This window comes from Poecilia formosa, unplaced genomic scaffold, assembly GCF_000485575.1.
Source record: "Poecilia formosa unplaced genomic scaffold, Poecilia_formosa-5.1.2 Scaffold68, whole genome shotgun sequence".
NCBI classification, from domain to species: Eukaryota; Metazoa; Chordata; class Actinopteri; order Cyprinodontiformes; family Poeciliidae; genus Poecilia; species Poecilia formosa.
In genome coordinates, this window is record NW_006800007.1 from 1,922,591 (window position 1) to 1,944,830 (window position 22,240).

At 40.3% G+C, this 22,240-nt stretch overlaps 1 protein-coding gene across 8 annotated transcripts; it reads left to right on the forward strand.

Moving 5' to 3' along the window:
- The first annotated feature begins 5 nt into the window (after positions 1-5).
- On the forward strand, positions 6-22,196 carry mcf2a (MCF.2 cell line derived transforming sequence a). Of its 8 annotated transcripts, none has more exons than XM_016672937.1 (30): positions 12-537; positions 5,964-6,032; positions 6,119-6,233; positions 6,579-6,669; positions 8,154-8,273; positions 8,606-8,722; positions 8,863-9,012; positions 9,099-9,214; positions 9,292-9,418; positions 9,710-9,829; positions 10,453-10,644; positions 10,719-10,910; positions 10,991-11,162; positions 11,806-11,882; positions 12,309-12,394; positions 12,544-12,610; positions 12,710-12,825; positions 13,709-13,778; positions 13,879-13,971; positions 14,229-14,321; positions 14,512-14,637; positions 14,737-14,958; positions 16,101-16,193; positions 16,337-16,415; positions 16,855-16,918; positions 18,442-18,542; positions 18,938-19,050; positions 20,145-20,257; positions 20,392-20,495; positions 20,578-22,196. In XM_016672937.1, exons 1-30 carry the CDS (start codon positions 426-428, stop codon positions 20,616-20,618), a joined length of 3,351 nt encoding a protein of 1,116 aa, XP_016528423.1. In that variant the 5' UTR covers positions 12-425; the 3' UTR covers positions 20,619-22,196. The 8 variants fall into 8 exon arrangements, with proteins under 8 accessions (XP_016528426.1, XP_016528424.1, XP_016528425.1 ...); XM_007555125.2 differs by having other exon boundaries at positions 9,304-9,418; XM_016672938.1 differs by lacking the exons at positions 20,392-20,495; positions 20,578-22,196 and adding an exon at positions 18,724-18,826 and having other exon boundaries at positions 7-537; positions 20,145-20,233.
- The last annotated feature ends 44 nt before the right edge of the window (positions 22,197-22,240 follow it).

The following is a 22,240-nucleotide window of genomic DNA, read 5'->3' on the forward strand; positions in this document are numbered from 1 at the left end:
GTGCAGAGCTGACGCACTAATACTCCGGGAGGGGAGGGGAGGGGAAGGGACAGGCAGCCGTGGCCAGATGGAGCTCTGTTTGTTTTGAAGCAGCTAACTGCTGCTGAGAGCAGGACACACTGTCGACTGGTGTGTATCAACCAGAGGAGAAAAAGACATCGCACTCAGTCGGGGCTGCGACCGGTCAACGAACTGCTGCTGCTGCTGCTGCTGCTGTTTGTGTGTGTTTGTGATGTAGTCGTGTGTTTCAGCGTGGAGGCGCTCTCTGCAGCTTCAAGGTCGACAGCCTTTTAGGGAACTTCATGGATTTCTCGTTGTAGAACGTGAAGGTGTCGGTAAACTTGTATTATGGAAGGCCGGACCAGCGAGAAGACGATGTGAGGAAGCTGTTGTCCCAGCCTGACTCTGTGACGGAAGCAGAGGGAATGGGCCCAGCCTCGCTGCAGGAGGAGAGGGACCTGGCCAAAGAGTCTGCGGAGATGGAGTGCTACCGCTGCCTTCTGCAGGCCGGCTCCCAGCTGGAGAGCACCCTGCAGCGTAAGTTATTGATGCTGACGGACGTTATGAATCATGTCAGGCTTCTCAGTGCAATCCTTTGTGAGTTTCGTCCTCTTCTTCACAATTTAACGAAAAGAGCACATCTCCGCTTACTTTAACCCCAAGTTCCAACAGACGGTAACTGGAGATGTGCAGCTTCACTATTATTGATGTACTAGTTCCTGTAGCTTTGCTTCAGCAGTGGACCAGTGCAGGGATTATATGAGCTATTTTCAGCCACCCCAGATGGATGCATTTTCAATCTATAGGAAGGATTTGTAGCCGGAATCAGCATATTGTAGATCACTGTTACAGAGATTAACGCGGCCCGTAGTTTTCATCAAATAGTCATAAAAGTAGGTATGGCCAAGTTGATATTTATTGTTGGGGCACAAGACCGTTGAGACTTACATTGGAAAATGAAGGATAGACTGAAAAAGTGCATGTTAGCTGATTCACTTTTTGACATTTTCTGCTTGTTGAATCTGGCCTGGATTTGACAGCTGAAAGAGAAAATGCCTTTCTGAGAGTAACACTCTAACACTTTCCACTCACTATTCACTCTAATCTTCTTACAGAGTGTGTGTAGAACTGTTTCACATTTTGCACACTTTACAGATCATCAAACAAATTTGGACTATCAAAGGTGAATAGAGTGAATACATGAATACTTTACTCAGCCATGCAAACCAAAATCTGCCTTACAATTAACCTCCTTCTGAAATCAATTAATTGTTTTTTTTATTGGCAACAATCTCAATCAAGGATAATTGTCTTGCTGATTAACCTAAGTGGGCATTTTACTGAAGGATTTTTTTGGTGGAGAGGAATTTAAGATTAAATTGGTTAAAGCAAGTCCTCCTGGTTAAGAAGCAACAAATTATGCCGAACCATCACATTAATGCCACTGTTTGACTGTTGATGTTATGTCCTGGTTCTAAAATCATGTTAGTTTTCTCATCACTGAACATTTTCAGTGTTCATTGTGTTCACCAAGACTGTTTGTCTTGGTGAACACAAATATATTTTTTCTTGATACGGGGTTTTGTTTCATTTTTAGTTAGCAGTGGTTTCCACCTTGAAACTTTTCCCATTGGTTCCATGTTTGCTCAATATCTTTCTTATTGCTACGTCATTAATGTTGACATTGCTGCAAGCCTCATTTGCCTTAAATGTTTTAAACATGTTTCTAGGTTCTTTGTGAGTCGTCAACACGTTCTATTAGTTTTAGTCAGCTGGACATTTCTTGGAAGGTTCCTGTTCCATCTTTTCTCCATTTGTGGATAATGGCTCTGACAGTGGTTTGCTGGAAATTAGAAAACGCAAGAGAAAAATGCATTTCAGGAAAATCAATGCATTTTTCTATTTACAGTTGATGGAACACACTGCTTGTAATAATGCAGGTATTGCTCCAAGAACAACTTAAATGACACTAGAGACAAAATCCTGCAGGAATTATTTTATTGCAGTGGTCTCAAACTCCAGTCCTGCAACTTTTTGATGTCTCTCTGCTTGAGCACACATGACTCATATATTAGCTCAGTTAGACCTCTGTAGATGCTAGTGAGCAGTTTTACCATTTAATCCAAGCATGTAGGAGAGGGGCCACATCTAAGAGTTGAAGTTTGAGACCACTGTTTTATTGGATGGAGGACCACAAACGAGAACATTTAAAGCATTGTCTCCACTTCACAGGGCTGTTCTGTACAGTTTCTTCTTCTGGCTTTTCTGAAAACTAATCCAGCTTTCATGTATCCCAGTGGATGTTTTTTTTTTTTCCTCCACTCTGGTTTCTACCAGAATCCTGCCACCAACCAGTCTAATCCCTTAAGCATTTAAAGCTTCATTTAGCAAAAAACCTCATGACCTTTAAAGCAGTATGAGGCTCGGCCTCAGCGTTTTATGAAAGTGTTTGTGTGACATTGTGCTTCTTAGCCTGCCATGGATTAAGAGGTTCTGCTTTTTTTGGTGTCTGTGAAATCAGAGCGGATGCAGCATTTCTGGGTTTGTGCTCTAAATTCAACCAGACCCTCTTCACTACACTGGATCTCCTTTTTCAATGTTTGGAAACAGGAGCACACCAAATGAAAATGTTGGCTCTCTTTTGTTTTCTTCCCTGATGAAAATAAAAGGAGGTTATTTTTTAATGTATGTTATGGATAAAAAGGGGAGTTATATAATGTAGAGTGCTTGTTACAGGTGCAGCATGTGATGAAGTAAATGTAGATGGTTATCCTTGTTTGGACAACAGAGATAAGCTTCCTGCCCTCAGCTTTCTAAGCACACTGAAGGGATTGGTCTGAAGTAAATCACTGTTTCCATCCACACTGGAAAACTTTTATTTTTTCTATCTATGTAAGAACAGAAGAGCAAGCAGAGCTTTGGACACTGTGTCCTACAGCATGTCGGCTGAAGAGGTCATGTTCAAACATTCCCAATGTGAAAAAAAGCACACCCAGGTTTGTTTTCAATAAAATGGAAAGGATTTGATATTCTTTTCATTTTTTAATACACAAAGTCATGCATACAACACAGCTTAAAAAATCTGAATACGCCAAAAAAGTTCAATACTTTTAATCACTCATTTCAGAAAATGAAAGTTGTATATTATAAAGACATATATAGTGAAATGTTGCAAGCCTTTCTTTCAAGTAATTGTGATTATTACAGGTTACCGAAGAGCTGGACTATAAATCAATAACAATGTGGATCACGACGCACATGTTACCAATAGATAATACACCTGATAGAATATTCAATAATTACACTGAACTGCACAGCATTCTGGGTGATGCCGCTAAACCTGTAATGGCCAGCTGAGAAGGTTTGTGGCATCAATCAATTCACTTCCTGTTTGGTTACCTAGCAACAACCTGTTAATGTGGTGTAGCAGCAGTTTAGGGTTTTGCCGCCATACCTCATAACTGCTTAGAAATGAAGGACAATGAGATGGAAAACTGTGGATAAAACAGGAACCGTCACACCACCAGTTTGGTATTATGTCAGATATTTAAAACAAAAAACAAATAAATAATTATCGATATGAACTGGTATGAAATGTCGTAGTACGCTTTTCAGCCATATTGTCCAGCCCTAGCTTATGGATTATTAGTCTACTTACTGGTGGTTACCATAAGACTTTTGGCAGCTTCTCTCATCTGAACTGGTCATGCTTTATTTTATTTAGCGTTGTCTGAGTAAAGGGGAAAAAATAGAGCTGTGCAGTAGAAATCACATCCCAGATTTCTATTATTAAAGAAAGTAAACAATACATATTCTTTTTCCCTTTTTTACTTATATGCACTACTTGTACTCATGTAAAGCACTTTGAATTGCCTTGTTGCTGAAAATGTGCTATATAAATAAAATTACCTTACCTTACCTCATTTATCTGTAGCATGAAAAATGCAAAACATATTTTGTTGTGAGATGACAAAATGTGAAAAAGTATTATGAATACTTTAAAAGGCACTCTGTATAGATAGGTTCCTATGGTAGTAGCATGAAGCATTGCTGAAGTAGCACAAAGCAATCAATCATTAAAGGAGCTGCTAGTATTTCAGGGTCAAGAGCGAGTGTGGTGTTTCCATAAAATTGCAAAGTTTATAAACAGCACTGCGGTTTGCTGCATAGGGCATCCTTCATTTGATAGATACAGGAGCTCTGCACTTTAATTAGGCTGACTTCCCTCTTAAGGTCAGGAAAATGTGCTTACAAAGTTTCTACTTATCCGTTCCAGTTTATGCAAAAACTTAACCCTGCACTTCCTGAGGTGTTGGATGTCGTCCTGCAGCGTAGATTGAATTAATAATAATCTTTAACATCGCTTTATGTCCGTTTAAAATCTTTCCCCATTCTGCTGCTGTTTTCCAGGGCTGGATATTAACGATCACACGGCTATTCAAGTGTGACAGTAACTTTATCCTGGATGTGTGTGTCTGCACAGCATCCAGTTCTGCTGCTTTGGTCTGACTTGGCTCAACTTCTCTCTGTTACTGACACACATGAAATATTCAGCAGCTACTGTGCTTATTACTTGCACAGGATTACTGCAGTCGCCTCATGGAAAATAACACCTAGTTTGCTCCTATAATCGCTCTCCAGCCTTCCTCTCCTCTTTTTTCGTCTGTTTCTGCTCCTCTGCACTGATTAATTTTTCATGAGGAAATGATGAAATTTGAGAGAATCATTGCACTCTGATCTGCTGCAGCTGAAGGCAACATTTTGTAAGACTCAAATAAACCAATACATCCATACTGTGTAATGCAGTCACTGCTGCATTTCTCTTTACTTTGAGGATCAACCAGGATCTGCATTAGACGTTTGCTAACAGTGACATGACAATATTGTGCATCTGCTCTGTATCAGACAGAGCACTGCAGTCTGCAGACAATAGCCTGGTATAAACTACAATGACTATCTCTCCACTACTGAGAGGAACATTAACTGAGTTAAGATGGCCACCTAAATGCTGCTTTATCCTAGAATATGTTGCTGTAGAATGAATACATTTTCTTAATGCAGGCAGGGACCGGAGATTTTAAATGTGTACACAACCCTGGTAATTGGGATGTAAAGAAATTGACTACATGTTCAATAATTGATCAACTTTTTCTGCCTTCAAAGTGATATACATCCTGCATAATTAAACTGAAAAACACATTTATGGAGACCAAGTAAAAAAAAACAAAAAAAGGTTGGATAAATGTGCAGACCTTTAGTGTAAGATCCTGAGAAATCAGTCCTTGATTCAGTTTTAGCATTCAGCAGTCAGATGTGCTTGTAGGATTTTTGTTACATTATTTGGTCCCTTGAAGTCGGAGTTTAGAGGAACTCTTAAAAGCAAACAAAATATCTTGCAGTTCCAAGTGCACATGACTTGATGAGGAAAAATGAGACTGATTTAAACATCACATCCTGTATAAACAAAGTATTTGTTTTATATTTTCAGTGGGGAAGTTTCAGTCGGCAGCATTCGTGTTTTAGAGAAATAGTAATCTGAATTAGAATCAGTTTTATTCACCAAGTTTAACCTTGACTGACTGGCAAAATGTCAAAAAAAGACAAAAGGCATTTCCATTTCATCACTGGAACTGTGAAGTTTAAAAGACGGGAACTGAAGCATCGACAAGGTGATCCCCAAAGAGCTGTCTTCTGGAAACTATTGGCTCTGGAGAACAGACAGAAAATGAGTCAAAGAGAAGCCAACAAAATGTGCAGTGAGAAATCTTTAAGGAGCAATAACTCAAAAATACAATGAACTCTGGTTCATTGGAAATAAAGTATAGAAAGTTGTGTTGGTTAAAACTTTTTCATTTAATTAAATACTGATTGGCTTGACAAACACTTAAATTAATTCATAAATATTCCCACTTAGTATCATTGTGGTGCAGCTCAAGTTTCTTTCTACTTGTGTCACGCTGTAGAGGTGACTGTCCCTTTGAGCCTGAAGGAAGTGGGAGGATATATAGAGAAACAAGTTGCATATCTGTCAGGTAAGTTCTTCTTCATGATTCACTTACCTGTGCCACATATTGAATGTGTTACAGGACGTGACGCTTATGCTTCTGTTTTTCTCCAGGAGGGCGCGGGGAAGACTCGAGCGTCATCATCACCCTCCCAGAATGCTCAGCGTTCAGTGACATCCCAGAGGAAGCTTTAGCCAAAGTCTTTACCTACCTCACCCTCATCCCTCGGTGCGTCCTCCATCGTTTAGCTGCTCTTCCTCGCTGACTCTCTCCCTCTTTCTGCACTGCACCAAATCCTGGTATTCTGAGCACAGCAGGCGCTGCTGATCAGAGTCAAATGTCCTACTGATGCCCTTTTTGTCATAACCTCATCTCTCCGGAGATTAGGGAAGACTGTAAGGTCAGAGGCTTATTATCCTCTCCAATGTTCTATTCAAAGACTGTAATCCATTTAGATGAAGAACACTTAAATTACATAAAATAGTATTATTTGAATTCACGTTTTTGTTCCTATTATAAGCCATAAGTGTAATAACTGAAACTAATGACAAGGATGCATATTTTTGTTTGTAGAACAAGACAACCAGGAGTGAAATTTATCATCATTTTAGACAGAAGACTGGATACATGGGCCTCCATCAAAACCGCTCTGGCCAGGATAGCAGTAAGTTCTTTCTTTCTTTCTTTCTTTCTTTCTTTCTTTCTTTCTTTCTTTCTTTCTTTCTTTCTTTCTTTCTTTCTTTCTTTCTTTCTCTTCATTTTTGTTTGTTTTTTCCTCTCTTTTCCTTTCTTTGTTTTTGTTTGTTTCTTCCTTTCTTTCGATTCTTTCTTTCCTTCTCTTCTTTCACGCTGGGTCTTTCTCTCCTTGTCTTCTTTAACAGGTTCGGTATTTGATATAAATTCACTGGTGCAGTTGTGTATTATTTAAAAAAAATGAACCCAGGAAAATGTGAGTCTGGAAAAGGTTTGAATTTAAACCGAACCCTGTACTGAGGAGTTGCTGTCCATGGTCCTGACGCAGATCTTTGTTAGGTCAAGTTTTCCTCCTCTCATTTATGCGTATTAATGTTAAACTTGCTTGATTTGGGTGAAGCATTGTTTTCATGGGGATCCTATTCGTGCCGTCTGTTCGGAGAGTCCCCTCTGCATATGGCTGCAAACGCATGAATAAGCAAAAACTGTGCGATGACGCGGGAAGCTCAGGCGGGGAGAAAGGATGAGGAGGAAGCCGGGCGGGCGGAGGAAATGTTGCAGAGATCGCAGAGGCACAGGGCGGCAGCAGAGCTCCGGCTGTTGCCAGGCGGTCGGGGGAAAGAGCCGCACATCTTACCTTGGCACCGATTTCCAGCGGTCAGCCGGGAAATTATATTGACTAGAGATGGCTTCCGACACCATGACTGATTGCTTTTTTCACCGAGGGATGCCAAAGGTCCGGAGGAGCCCGGTAACGAGCGCCTTCTGTATTCTGGTTCTTGGTGTGCAGAGTTTGGGGTTAAGTTTTTAGACGGGCAGGGTGTATGCGGCAGCGGCGCAGACTGTAGCACTGCGGTGCAGAGGGAGCTTCTGCTTAGTCATGCAGCGGGCTGTCTGCACGTCCTGCACAAAACCGATGATAGATTACATTTTTATCTCCACATAAGGACATAAAAATGCGTCAGGCTAAAGGAATTTAAGAAGTTGCAACTTGCTAAAACGAAGATAAAGCATTGCGTAATGGCCACACGTTCAAATGTTGCTGCATGAGTTAGCTTAAAAAAAAAAAAAAAACAACAACCTTGAATTTACTTTGGGCTCATTTAATTTACTATCGGTTCAGTGCGGGTGCTGCTGTCTTCATTAGACCTCATTGTGTCTGAATGCTGTCTCGGGGTCAAGCCATGACCTCAACCAACCTAAGGTTGAAGTGGTGTTTTAAAAAAGGTGGGAACTGAACTTTAAATCCAGATCAAATGCAACTGCTTAAGCAACAAAGTCTCATACATTGCAGTATAAAAAGTAAAAACAAAAGTGCACAATGGAGTACAGTGCATCTGAGAAAGTCGATGAAAATATCAGGAGTGATGCATTCATGAAAGGAACAATGAGTTTGGTTATTGGTAACATGATGTCCATGTGTGATTATATTTGGTTCTTCTTTTCTCTATCAAGGCCTCCTTTCCTGGGAACCTCCACCTGGTCTTGGTGCTCCGACCCACCAGCTTCTTCCACCGTACTGTAACAGATATTGGTTTCCGCTTCAGCCAGGATGACTTCATGCTCAAGATGCCAGTAAGGCAGCTACTCTTCAGTTACCACATTTGTCTCACTTCATGACAAGGTACACCTCATCATTATTGTTACAAACCGGAGCTCCATAAGTCAAATGTTTCCTGGTAAACTAATTTCAGTTTCCACATTTGTTTTTATCACGCTATACCGTGGTGTCTTGGGATCTTTCCCAGATTTTGGTAGTTCAAAGTGAAAAAAATGTTTCATATTACCCATCACATTGAATAAACAGGGCATGAATAACATTTTTGACCGTAACAATGTTTTTGAATGATTGAAGTCGTGTGAAAGCAGGTCTTTTTGTGAGCTCTCAGGTTTGTCTTAATGTTTAGGTGGTGATGCTGAGTTCTGTCACAGACCTGCTGCGCTACATTGATGAAAACCAGCTGACATCAGAGTTCGGAGGCACTTTGGACTACTGTCACAGTGACTGGATTGTTTTACGGACGGTAAAAGGATTCACTAACAAGCTGGAGGCCAACATTAAATTATAACTATTAACAGTTTTTGTTAAGTCATCGCAGGAATTTTTGTCTAAAGAAATGTCTCAGAGAAGTTAACATACGTTTCTGTTTGCTTTTCACTGCAGGCTATTGAAAGTTTTGCCGTGACGGTGAAAGACATCGCTCAGATGCTGCAGGGCTTTGGCACCGAGCTGGCAGAGGCAGAGCTGCCAGACGAGGGGAAAGCCATCGAGCAGCTCCTGGAGACACACACTGAAAAGTACAAAAAGCTCAAGGTAAGGCTGCATGCAAGGTGCATGTAGTTACATTACAAAATCTGATCTCGACCTGCATTTTTCTAATGTAAATTGGTCTCTGGAAGGATGCAATAAGGTCGGTTTCAAAGGAGGGTCGCCATCTTCTGTCCAACTTGGAAACAACTGGAAAGGATGATGATTCCCAGTGGGATGTGAAGCTGGACTGGGAGACAGTACAGAGGTAAATGGTGTCTTTAATGTTGCCTGCATCCATATAATATGTTTATTCACTACACCTCTGCTACAATGGACTGACAGTTCCTCTTTTAGGCTTCTTGCACAGCTCAGAGACATGGAGTCGGCCTTTGACGGCTTCTTTGAGAAGCATCATCTGAAACTGCATCAGTACCTTCAGCTGCTCCGATACGAGCAAAGCTTTCAGGAGGTGATGTTGTTACGTCATTTTCACTGTTCGAGCGCTAGAGGGAAATCTGTGTGCAGTTCTTAAGGCTGTCATTTGATAAAAATATGCAAAAAACTGATTCTGTGAAGAATGCAAAACAATTATATCTTAAGTTGACTTTTATTGTAAGCTGACACTTTAGGTCTTTGTAAATCAGTCATTTCTAAAGTTTTAAACAGGCAGTAGTAGCAGACGTGCTTTAAGATAGGTGTTAAAACCAGGGTTAATGCCTAACGTTTAATGTTTGCATGTCTGATTTATCTGTTTGTTTAGATGGAAATGTGTCTTGAACATCTCATGCATCAGGAGAGAGAATTGTCCATAAATGTGAACACTCTGGCTCAAACAGAGCAGCTTCTGAAAAGACTCGACGACCTGGAAACTAATGCACAGGTCAGGATTTCTCATATTTGATGTGTTTTTTCACCAAATAAGTATAGGTTATTTAGATTTTATATCTTAATATTTCATATCATAATTGATTAACATTTTTACTTCACTTGATTCTAAAAGTTGTCTAGTTTTAGGATTAATTCAAGAACATTTGTTATTAAAAAGGGGCTGAATTTATTTCCTGTAGGGTTTGGTGAAGCTGCATTTCCTGGTGGATTTGCAGTCGTTTCATAATATTCACTTGGTGAAATGTCCAAAGCTTAGAATATTATTTTATAGCCCAGCCCTATTTCAGACTTTTCCACACTTTTACACTTTCCCTGTCTGCTGTGCTCTTTAGTCGTCATGATCTCCAGATCATGATGCTGCCGTCACAGGTAGCTTAATTTGTTGTTCAGTTTAGCTTCCTACCATGGTGATTTGCTTTGTGTAGGCCACAAAGTTGGCATTTGATTGGACCCCATTTTACTTTGGAGTTTCATAGAAAAGGAGGTCGAATGCAAAGACACGTCACACTCTTCAGATTTCTATATGTAAAATAAAAAAACTTCCTGCACCACTTTCATTTGGTGTATGAAATAAAATCTGGATAAAATATGTCTTTTTCCTTTTGCCTCTCCCAGGAAGTGATGTCTCGAGCCCAGATCATCATCCTCCACGGACACCAGCTGTCAGCGGGTCACCACTACGCCATGGGGCTCATCATGCAGCGCTGCAATGAGCTCCGCCACCACTGTGACACTCTCTCTGCTGCGCTCAAGTCCAAGCACTCTTTTCTGATGCAAACACACCAACTGCTGCTTTGTCTCGGGCAGGTATTAAAAAACACACCTTTTACTTTTTAAACACATAAAGAATCGTAAAGCATCTTTCTGCTCTCTGCCTCCAGGCCCAGACTTGGTGTGATGATGGAGCGTATTTGTTAGCAAACCAACTAGTAGACAAGTCCCAGTCCAAGGAGGGCGCCCAGATGTCTCTCAGGGAAATTGAGAAGTTCCTGGAGGGGGCGCCGTCTATGCTGAGCTCAGGTCACGATATTCTGGCTATTGAATACGAGGCTGTCATCACACCTCAGCTGCAGGTTAGCGACAAGTCATCATCTAAAAAGCCTAGTCACCATTTTCTTCCCTTCATCTTTGCTTTCTTTTGCCTCCTTGTCAGACTCAGATTGGGAATATGTTTGAAAAGCATGCAGCAGTACAGCAGATGATCCAGAACCGACAAGCTTCTTTGAGGAAGCTGGCTGACAGACATGTGCGACCGATCCAGCTGGTGGCCCCCAGACCCGAGAACCAACCTCGCGCCAAGTCACCGCTCTTCTCCCCTAAACATGGTATTCAAATTAGACCACGTTTTATTAGAAAACACACAGACACGTAATATAGAACTGATCCTCACTGGCAGGTAACCAGACTGGCATGCGACCCTTGTAACCTCCTCGATGTGTTTTTTTTTTTTTTTGATTCAACATAGTGTCCAATTCACCTCCTATCACAGTGACAGCAGTTTTTCTCCCATGGCCAGATTATCACATCACAGGTTCTCTCCACGGCCTGGGGGGTTTTGCACCGCCAGCCCTACAAATGAGCTAGAAAAAGGACAGATGTTATCATCCGTCAGTCCAGAGGGAAACAAGTGACCGCTCAATATAGCTTCCATGCAACCTTTCATTGTTCATGCGCTTAAATAACTTTTTGTCTCATCCTGTGCCTCTGGAGAGGCTGAACAAAGCAAACATATAGTAGAGCCAAAAGTTAGCAATTTACTGCAAGAACATCTTCAGATATTTTCATTTTTGGGGAAGATATACTGTTGATCTGTTTCTTTTTTACCAGCTCAGGAATCCATTTGAGTCTGCTGCATTCACACTTATTGTCTTATGTTCTGAACTTGGGGTTTTAAATAGGTTCTCTTCTCAGTTTGACTCCTATTAACACCGTTATTAAGCTAATGAGTCGTCATTGTGGGTTTTACAGGTGATGGCTTGAAGTTCACGTTTGACATTTCACTTCCTGGCAAGAAATCATCCCGGAAAAGTCCAAATCCCAGAAAAGTGAGAAAACTTTGTTCCTTCATTTTTGCTCCTGCTTAGAATGACTAAATTGTATATTAACTGTCGGTTTAATCTAATGATTAGTCCTTGAGATGTTTTCCTTAGAAGGATAGTTCAGGAGTTGTAAGGTGAGTTTTTGTTAAAGGGTTTTAGCAGTTAATATCAGTAGATAAGATCTCCTGGCATCTTCTTTTATATTAAATCCAGATTAAATCCAGACCCAGAGGCTGAAGGCAACAGCTGGTCCAACAGGGGCCTTGGCTTAAAGTGGACTTTTACTGCATTAAAACAACTGAATCTGAATTTATACTAAAAAAGATTCCACTGCAAGAATGATGTTACCGTTTGAACCTCACTCCTAAAGTCCAGCTATCCCTTTAGTATCAGACAGTAAGTTCAGTGCTGACCTTCCTCCGGTCTTTTCAGATCGAGGTGATTCATGACTACCAGGAGAGTCGGAGCTGCGTCTCGTACAGTCTGGATGGAGACGACAGCCCGGATTTGTTAAAGCGGTAAGAAGGAGAAATCCGTCCATCCATCCATCCATCCGTCTTTCTGTTCTCAGCACTGCTTTTGATGTTTAGTCTGTGATTCTCTTTGCTTTGTGCTAACGATGCCCTCTGGCTGTCTTTCTCTGTCTTCCTGCGTTTGTTTGTCTCAGACATGTAATGAGGGAACTTATAGAGACTGAGAGGATCTATGTGGAGGAGCTTCTGTCAGTGCTGCTGGTAGGAATCAGTTCAAACAGTTGGATTTTACCTCATGATCTTTGTTTTTGTCACCTATATTTGCTCCCTGAACACACGTTGCTGCTCTTGAAAATGCAGGGTTACAGAGCTGAAATGGATAACCCAGCTCTGTCGGGGCTTCTGCCGCCAATACTACGCAGCAAGAAAGACATTCTCTTTGGAAACATGCCTGAGATCTACAACTTTCACAGCAGGTGTGTTTTATTAACGAGTCCCAAAGCAGAGCAACACTGGTGCTGTCACTGGAAAGTCACAGGCTTACTGAACATCTAAATGTTACATTACAAAATGATTCAGCAAGATTTTAACACCCTATTGCACATTTAGTAAAGCTTTATGTCTGAATTAAATAGATAAATACAAATATCATGCCTATTATAATCAAATTGTCCATACTTGTCAGTTCCAGTGAAAAACAACAAACTTAAATGCAACTTTAATTTCACTTCAATCTTAATTTCTAGATTTATTAGGGGTAATTTTGCTTAGGGCTACCATCTGAGTTGGAATATTAGTTAAACTTTTGAAACTTATCAAAATAATTTTCTGTACCAGTTATTGATTTTTGTCATTACAGCCAAAACAACAACAAAAAAAACATAATAAAAGATCAATAAGTACAATATCTATTTGAAATTGTTGTTTCAGAGTTTCTGAACTTTAATCTTTTGTTAATATTGGTTAAATGATGTATGTGTCTGTTAAACATATAAAACATGCAAAACAATATACCCTTGGCCAGGGTGTTAAAAATACTTATTAAATAAAGTAAATACAATAAGAAAAAAAATACAAATTAAGTAACACAAACAGGTAAAGTTAAAAGCAAAATTACCACACTATAAAATCAGCAGAATTAAATTAATATTAATGAGACGACAACTTGCTGTTGAAGCTTCATCCTGAATAAAGTATCCAAGAGGTTCATTTATGACTGCTGTGGTTGATGTGGAGATGTATCACTTTCTGGTATTATTCTATGTCTGAAGGCAGAGTTACAGGATATAATTCATATTTGTTTCACTTGCTTTGTCTTGAGAATAAATGTGCTGCTTTTCTATCTTTCTGATAATTCAGAGTTTTCTTACAAGACCTTGAAGGATGTCTGGAGGCTCCAGAAACTGTCGGAGCTTGTTTTCTCCAGCTAGTGAGATTATTAATACTTATTTTTAAAAATATTTTATTATTTTTGGTCATTTTTCTCCTTTTTTTTTTATTTAAAAATGTATTTTTTTCTCAATCTTCAGAAGGAAAGCTTCCAGATGTATGAGATGTACTGTCAGAATAAGCCACGTTCTGAAGCGCTATGGAGACAATTCTCAGACTGTGCCTTTTTTCAGGTAAGTTGTTCAGATGTTTTACTCTTTTCAACTGTCCTAATGTTGTCTGGGGAAACTTTAAATATTTTAAAATTACTATAAAAATGTCTGTATAAATGAAAACAAATAATAATAAAAGTAAAAAAAAGAATATCAAAGAAATATTTCAGAAAATATTTGAGTAGTCGTTGCACAGTGTGTGTTTGACAAATGCAAATAATTTAAATAAATGTGATTACCTCAGTAAGTTAAAACCATTGTTTATCTTCCACATGAAGGAGTGTCAGAAGAAGCTGGAGCACAAACTGGGCCTGGATTCCTACCTGCTCAAACCGGTCCAGCGCCTCACAAAATACCAGCTGCTGCTCAAGGTTGGAAATTCATGAGCTGCTTTATTCATTAAACATACGATTTCCAATTCCAATAATAATAATAATAATAATAATAATAATAATAATAATAATAATAATAATAATAATAACATCTAAATATCTTAGTTTTAATATTTTATGTGAATTTCAGTGCGTCTTCTCCAACATGTCTGCATGTTTATATTCTCAGGAGCTGCTGAAGTACAGCCCGGATTGTGAAGGCACCTCTGAACTGCAGGGGGCGCTGACAGCCATGCTGGATCTGCTCAAGTCAGTCAACGACTCCATGCATCAGATTGCCATTACAGGATACGAGGTTAAGATATTATTTTTCTTCTCTTGTCTTAATTCCTGCCTTGTATTTAATCCTCAGTATTATTTACAAAAACCTGGAATCCTCCTCTGTCCACCTCAGGGGGAGATCTGCGAGCTGGGCCGTGTGCTGATGCAGGGCTCTTTCAGCGTGTGGATCAGCCACAAGAGAGGCCCCACACGCATGAAGGAGTTGGCTCGCTTCAAGCCAATGCAGAGACACTTCTTCCTGTATGAGAGGGCTCTGCTTTTGTGTAAACGCAGAGAGGATCATGGAGACGGCAGCGACAAGACGCCTTCCTACAGCTTCAAGCACTGTCTGAAGGTTGGTCTGTGTGCTGCAGGCTGCTTGGGATCTGAGTGTTTGGCTGTGATTCACCAGTCTTGGACAAGGAGATGATATTTGTTCCCATCAATCATCTCAATCATGAATTCTTACAAGGAGAAGCCAAACACATTTAACCTCTGAATGCTGTTATTTTCTAAAACTCTCCTCCATCATAATCTATTAATTCTTGGATGATGCAACGCCTTGTGTTCGCACCTCTTCAGTTTGTCAAAAACAAACTTCATTGTGTTTAATTGTGGATTTTGTGTGATTTAACACAAAGTAGCCCATAATTGTAATGCACTGAGTTTCCAGAGTCAATAGCCTGTGGAACTAGTTCTCTCAGCTTACTCTAAACGAACTCACAACAAAGTCTGAGAATTTATTAATTAAGTTACAGCTAAAGGCAGATGGCTGTATTTCATTTAGGTGGATCAGAGTAAAGGGGCTGAATGCAGATCCATGAAAAGTGTTGAAGACACAGAGAGCCTTAATGTTTGATACTTAACTAACTAACATTTACTGCATCCGAGGGAATTTGCAAAATTCATATTGCATAAAATTATGTTGCAGATAAATGTGCTGTCCTCCCATGAACAGGTTAATCCAGGTGGAACTTCTGGATGTTGTCTTTCTAGATTAACATAGACTGCCACATGTTTCAGACATTGTTTTATGAAGAATCTTGAATCTATGGATTATTTTCTTTATATTTTACACTTTTACACCACTTTGTGTGTGGCTCTCTCATAAAACCCTCCAAAAATACATTCATTTCCCTTCACTAATAACACACAGATGAAGGGAAGCTGTTTGCAGATGACTCAGATCAAAGTGGTGTCTGTCTTGGTGTCTTCAACATGGAGTCACCCTCCTGGCCACCGAGCAGGATGTCTTCCTTTGACACACTTTTTTTTTTTTTTTTTTAATCTGTTGATGTGCAGAGAGTCACATCTGGCGTATTATTCTCACCAACCGCAGATCCTTGATTTATTATTGAGGATGTGGGAAGGAAGCGCTGTGTGACTGAAAGAGCAGGAGTTTCTGGGTTGAAACGGGACAGATGTGCTGTGTGGTGTAACTCTGAGGCGTTGTTTGTGTTGCTCGTCCTAAACCTCCTGGTGTCTGTCTTCGGGCAGATGACTGCTGTGGGGATCACAGAGAACGTCAAAGGCGACGTGAAGAAGTTTGAGATCTGGTACAGCGGCAGGGAGGAGGTTTATGTGGTCCAGGTAAGAGGCTTGATTGTGTTAAGTGATTGATTTTCAGGCGACATCTGCATTTTAAGCACCACAATGTTACAAAATAACGAGAATCGTTAAATAATCAGAATATATTTGTTCATAAAATGAGAATGATTTTACATTTTTTTTAGGCTCCCACAGTGGAGGTAAAGATGGCCTGGCTCAATGAACTCCGTCGAATTTTGACCAACCAACAGAAGCTGCTTAGAGGTTCGTCAACAAACTGGTGTATTAAAATATAGAAAAGGGTAGAATATCCTTTATTGTCCCACAGTGGGGATATGCAGGCATACCAGCAGCATGGTAAACATACATTGAAGCATGCATATCCAAACTAAGGTAAGAAATATAAAAGTAAGAGGCAAAATAAGGGCAAAAATACTTTTACTTTGACAGCTTTGCTAAAATCAGATTTTAGATGTGTTTTTATATTTTCTTAAAAATACAATGAAGTTGGCCTTTAAGGACACTAATTAATTTCCTTTGCACATACACATGTTAACGAAATGTTCAAAATCATAAGATTACAGCCCGGATTTTTCTGCCGACACATTTCTTTCTTTCTGGAAATAGCATCTTTGAAGTCTTTTTTTTAGAAAAAGCTCTGTGCATGTCTCCTCACAACCTGCTGCTCCTCTCCTTCTCCTAGACGAAGCGTATCAACACGGCCCGGTGGCTGAACACATGCAGCTCTCTCCTTCGCTCACTGAGAGGTCAGTACCTTTTCTGAGCTGTTAGTGTGGCAGGAGCGTGAATGTGGGTTGTATGAGCATAAAAATATGCAAGCATTTGCAAAACACAAAGGCACCTCCGTGCAAGACTGTTTGTTTTGTCATATGAGATCAAAGTTTTAGAGAATGTGATTTCTTTTTCATGTTGCCATGGGGACTTTATGCGAGCAGGCAAAGGCCCGTCTCTGTTCATGTTCACTGCTGTGTAGTTGCCTTTCCCCACTCCTTCGCGTCCCCCCCCTGCAGGGGCATGCGGCCGTCCAGAGGGGCCCCCAGGGGCTGTCTGCCGGGGCTGGACTTTGTCTCTCTGTCAGCTGACGTGTTTGTGTGCCTGCGGTCCCGGAGCCCCCGTCCCCGGAGCCCCAGGCAACGGCCCCGGCCGCGCCCCCGCTGCTCCCAGCGCTACTGACCTGCCGTAACGCTCAGTGGTAAACTCTGCCTGGCTCGCCTCATCATGGCATGAGGACAGGAAACCCTTCGCTGCTGTGTTTTTGCACCACTAAACATTTTCTGCTCCCCCTTACTTTCCTACGGCCTCCATTGTGGTTTATAACTCATTCCACCTTGCAGCATCCTCCATGGCTTTGTCGCTTTGTATCGAAAACTCCCAAATTTTTTGGGGATTTTAGAACTGCTGTTTTGCATGCTCTGCAAAATATGAAGTTTTAGTTTAATTTTATTAGTTTTCTGTATTATTTTATCAAGATTGGACTCGTTTTTTTAGGTAAGAGCTTTCCAAATTTAGGCAGGGAGATTGTTCTTCACTGCAAAACACAAAATCCTTCCAACTAGTTTCTTATGCAAATATCTTAGTACATTTGAAACAAGACAAAACTAACTTAAAAGTAACTTTTCAGCAAAATATAGGAGCTTCTTTTAAGTCCCAAACCCCTTTTTATTGATGAAAACGTACTGATTCCACTGGCAGATTGTTGCACTTATAACAAGATATTTTCCCGATGTTGTAAGTTAAATAATCCGCTGGTAGAACTAGAACTTTTCATTGACATTAACAACTTAAAACAAGCTCCTATTTCTTGCTGAAATGTTAGTTTTATCTTATTTCAAATGCACTAAGATATTTTCACTATAAACTAGATAATAATACTTGGTAAGTTTTTTTTTTGTTTGTTTTTGCAGTGTTGAAGATCGATCGATTTATTAACCAAGTAGTTAATAAAGAAGACAATCAATTCCTTAAATTTGGATCCCTATAAATCGAGACCAGATCTCAGCTGTTGTGAACACGTGACTCCTGAGGGATCACTCTGTTAAAGTTCTGTAAATTTTGCTTCCTGCGTTGAACTGGGAGGCTTACAAATGGCTGTCTGGGCTCTGTGTAACCTGGCTGGTGCATATTTGGTTGTGGCTGTGTGAAAAACATGAGGACAGAGCTGTTATTGACAATTATCTATTATAAAGCTAACCCCTGAGGAAGATATTTATCCTGAGCATGACTGCGATGTAAAACTGTTGGTGTTTTTTTTATTTGTTTGTTTTCACAGCAAACAGCAGAGGGCGTCGGTGAGCTCAGAGGACACTGAGTCGGGGAGGAGCAGCCCAGAGCCCCAGTCTCACTCCCCTAAACACCAGCCGAACCGTCGGAGTGAGTGAAATGCCTCTGCTGCAACATTCATGTTTTATAATCAAGTAGATACTTAGTAACAAAATCATAGAAATCAATTTTAGAGGAGCTGATGCCCAACATATTTGCTTTGCACCCTGCTGCAGCGCTGATTTGCCCCGCCGTCGTAAACTAATTTAGATATTTGACTTTTCATCCCCAGCAGTTCAGGTGTACTTTGACCTGAAGAACCAGGTACATCGAGGACTTTGTGGGAAAAAGCTACTGAGATTAGCTTTTGATTCTACATTCTTTTTAATGTCCCAGTAAGTTTTAATGTCAACATAGTTACTAAGTATCTACATGGTGCTGGTTATGGTGCACTGCAGAAACAATAGGCGTTTTTTTAGAAGCTTTAGCAGAACGTCTGTCTCCAGGTTGGCCCGGAGCTCATCACTCGGTAGACATCTGCGAGGGTCTGGAGGAGTGGCCTGGAGATCCGGACGCCTTCCTCCCATCTGAGACGGAGGAGAAAAAAATGGTCAAAATAGTAAGGGAACAACAACAACAACAAAAAAAAAAAACCCAGTAAATTCCTGCTTACATTGTCTTGCAAAGGTATTTGCTCCCCTGATGTGATAGACAAATGCAATATAGCATATACATGATGCATGGCTTTTAAAGTTTTTGTTTTTACAAACAAAATACTTAAAAGTCATGTGCATTTGAACAACTTTTTGCAGCAATGTATGGTATCACATCTGGAGATTTAGAGATTTTCCCATTCTTTGTTGCAAGACAATTTAAGTTCATTCAGGCTGTAAGTAGGATTAGGGTTTGGACTTTGGCTAGGCTACTCTAAACCATGCAGTAGTACAGGCATCTGCAACCTTTTCATCCTAAAATGCCATTTCCACTACCTGGTCAGCCACATTAAATTTGTTTAGCACCACAATGTCAAAAGATTTCTTTGAAAAAAAAAATGTACTTAGGATTTTAGATAAATATCTGCTCTAGAAAATTTGCTGTCATTCTTTTAAGAAACAACATTTTATCTGTATTTCTTCTGATTTAATTGAAAGATAAACATCAAATTTAGCAAAAAGAGGACAGACCTTTTTTTCTGTGGGATGGAAATGATGCAAAAGGCACATAGATTCCACATAATTTCAACAAAGTACCAGTATACTGGTACTTTGTTGTAAAAGTACCAGTATACTGGTACTTTTAGTGTCATTCTCTGCAGAAATTTGATGTAAATATTGCAGGAAAAACTAACAATCACATTTCACCATGGAGATGTATTCAGGGAGATGTGCTTCACTTTTTCACCAAACAAAATGTTTTTGTAGGCCAAAAATGACATTTTCAACCCCAGCACCTACTTCCAGATGTTTTCTTTATTCACTACTGAAAGTTTTATCTCTATTTTTTTTAAACAACAGCGTTTTTGTAGCCATTCTTCAATAAATGCCAGATTTATAGAGTGCACAAATAATAGTCATCCAGTCAACATCTGAACTGTGAATCTGTGCTGCACGTCCCGTTACCATGTGCCTCTTGTATGTTTTGAAACCATACATTTTTCTGCTGAATTAGTGTTTTTTTTGTGTGTGTCACTAACTTTTTAAAAATCTGTTTTAGACCCAAGGCAAGTACAGAGCTATGGCTGACTGTCCCCAAAACGGACCAGGCAGCGTCATCATCAAACGTGGAGATGTCATCCATCTACAATGTGAAGACAACAGGGGGCGCTGGTGAGCCTCACTGGAATGTTCAATAAACGAGGCTTAAAAAGCCTCTAAAAACAATGAAACTACACAAAATGCACTGTATGTTCATTCATCCTATTTCTCAAAACAATTCCCCCATTCATCATGGTGGTGGAAAGGCTTGTGAAAAATCTGAGTCGGCAGCAGGAGGGCTTCATAGCAGCTGCCAGCCTGCAGCTCATTATAGGAAGCAGCAGCCACGAGCGCTCTCCCAGACTGGGAGGTAAAGAGACTTTATCTGCTTAGTCATGGTTACCATTTTATTTTGATTTCTTCTTTACAAAACCTGCGCTTTATTCTTGCAGACCCCGGGAACCTAAAGGTGAGAAAGCTGAGCTCCCCATAGAGAACACAGAACAGAGGATGAATCTCATGCTGGATGATGAGCAGAGCAGACTGAGTCACCGCTGTCTCATAGCTGAGGCTGCCAATATCTCCTCTCCTCTTAGAGGCTGCTTCCTTCAGCACACTTCAGTTCTTTAAAAGAAGAGGCAGAGTCAAGTGAGCCGATTTCCTCCCTCGGTTTCTGTTTTCGACCTCCTGAACGGACGTTTTCTGATGATGAGGATCACTGCAGCGATCACCTCAAAGCCACAGGAGAAGTTAAAGCCCTACTGGACAATCAACGGCTGACCTGGCTCATGTTCTTCCCTCTTTTTGAGGCGCTTCCTCTGCAGCATATGCAGTCAGCATGTGAGTTTGCCACTGCAGCAGTGTCTCATTTCACAAACTGTGGACTCAGTGTTTCCCAGCAAATACTTGAGGTTGGCTCTAAGAGCTTGTCTTTCTGCTTTGTTTCAAAAGGATGAAAGCCAGGATTTAATCCTTAAACTGTTTTACAAATTGCATCCTTTTTTAAAAAACTTTTAATGAATTTCATGTTCATGTCTGTGTAAAACATTATTTTTTTCCTCATGTTGCCACTCTTCTGTGCAGTTAAGAGTTTAAATGCCAAAACGTGCCATGCCTTATTGCCTTTTTATTCCTGCTCTTTTAAAGTCTTTCTATGTACTTTTTCTTGGTTCTAACTGACCTCACAAGACATCATCAGGCACTTTAAAGAGGTGGCTTTGTTATGTTTCAAGGCCATTTATCATTATTGCTGCATTTAGGCTTGTAGCTCATGACAGATATTCTCTCAAATTGAGAACTATGAAAGTAAAGCAAAAACAAATTAAGAATGCAGTTAAAAGTTGCTGAAGATGGATGATGCTATGGTTTAATGCCAAAGGCTGGAGTCACTGCATGACACAATGACCACCCAAAGGGAAAGCGGAGAGAGTAATGTGAGTTCATAAAGTGAAGATCTGTTTGCCGATTTGTAAAGTTAAGAGGAGGAAATAGAGTGAAATGTTGTCTGGGAGTTTGTAACTTGGAGACTTAGCAAACCTTAGCAAAACGTATCGAAGTAGAAATGCTTTCAAATATTTTAAACTTTTTTTTTGTCATAAAAGTGTGTTTTAAATGTACTTATCCCATTTGAAAACCAATGTAAAAGCTCACTGTGATTTATTTTTTTTCATTCTTTCAACATTTTTAGGTATTCCAGCCATAAACTTTGTTGATCTTTGGCCTGTAACTCCAAATCCACCTGCTCTCTACTGAATGTGCTCTTTGCTTGCTGCTTTACCTCTTTCACTGTGTTTCCGTTATGCTGTGCTTCTTTGTTTACCCCTAAATATTTGAGGGATTGGGAATGCAGGGGAGACATTACCCCCCTGCATGGACGGCAGCAGTTGGCACTTGAAGGATGATATTGTAAGACATTGATTAGCACGATAGAGACCGGAGGTAACGTGTTCCTTGGAGGGCAGCCGAGCGCAAGATGCTGTCATCTTACTGAAGATTTCCTGAGAGGTGACTGTCATTCACAGCACAGACAAGAAGGATGGAGAGAAAACGATGCTGTGCTCAATCAACAGAAGAAAAATGAATCCTCTCTCAGCATTATAGCTCAGTAACTCTTTC

Coding starts and splice junctions, on each gene's coding strand:
- mcf2a (XM_016672937.1), top strand. CDS start 426: ATGGGCCCAGCCTCGCTGCAGGAGGAGAGGGACCTGGCCAAAGAGTCT. Junction 10,911..10,990: donor TCATCACACCTCAGCTGCAG/GTTAGCGACAAG, acceptor CCTCCTTGTCAG/ACTCAGATTGGGAATATGTT. Junction 12,826..13,708: donor ATCTACAACTTTCACAGCAG/GTGTGTTTTATT, acceptor CTGATAATTCAG/AGTTTTCTTACAAGACCTTG.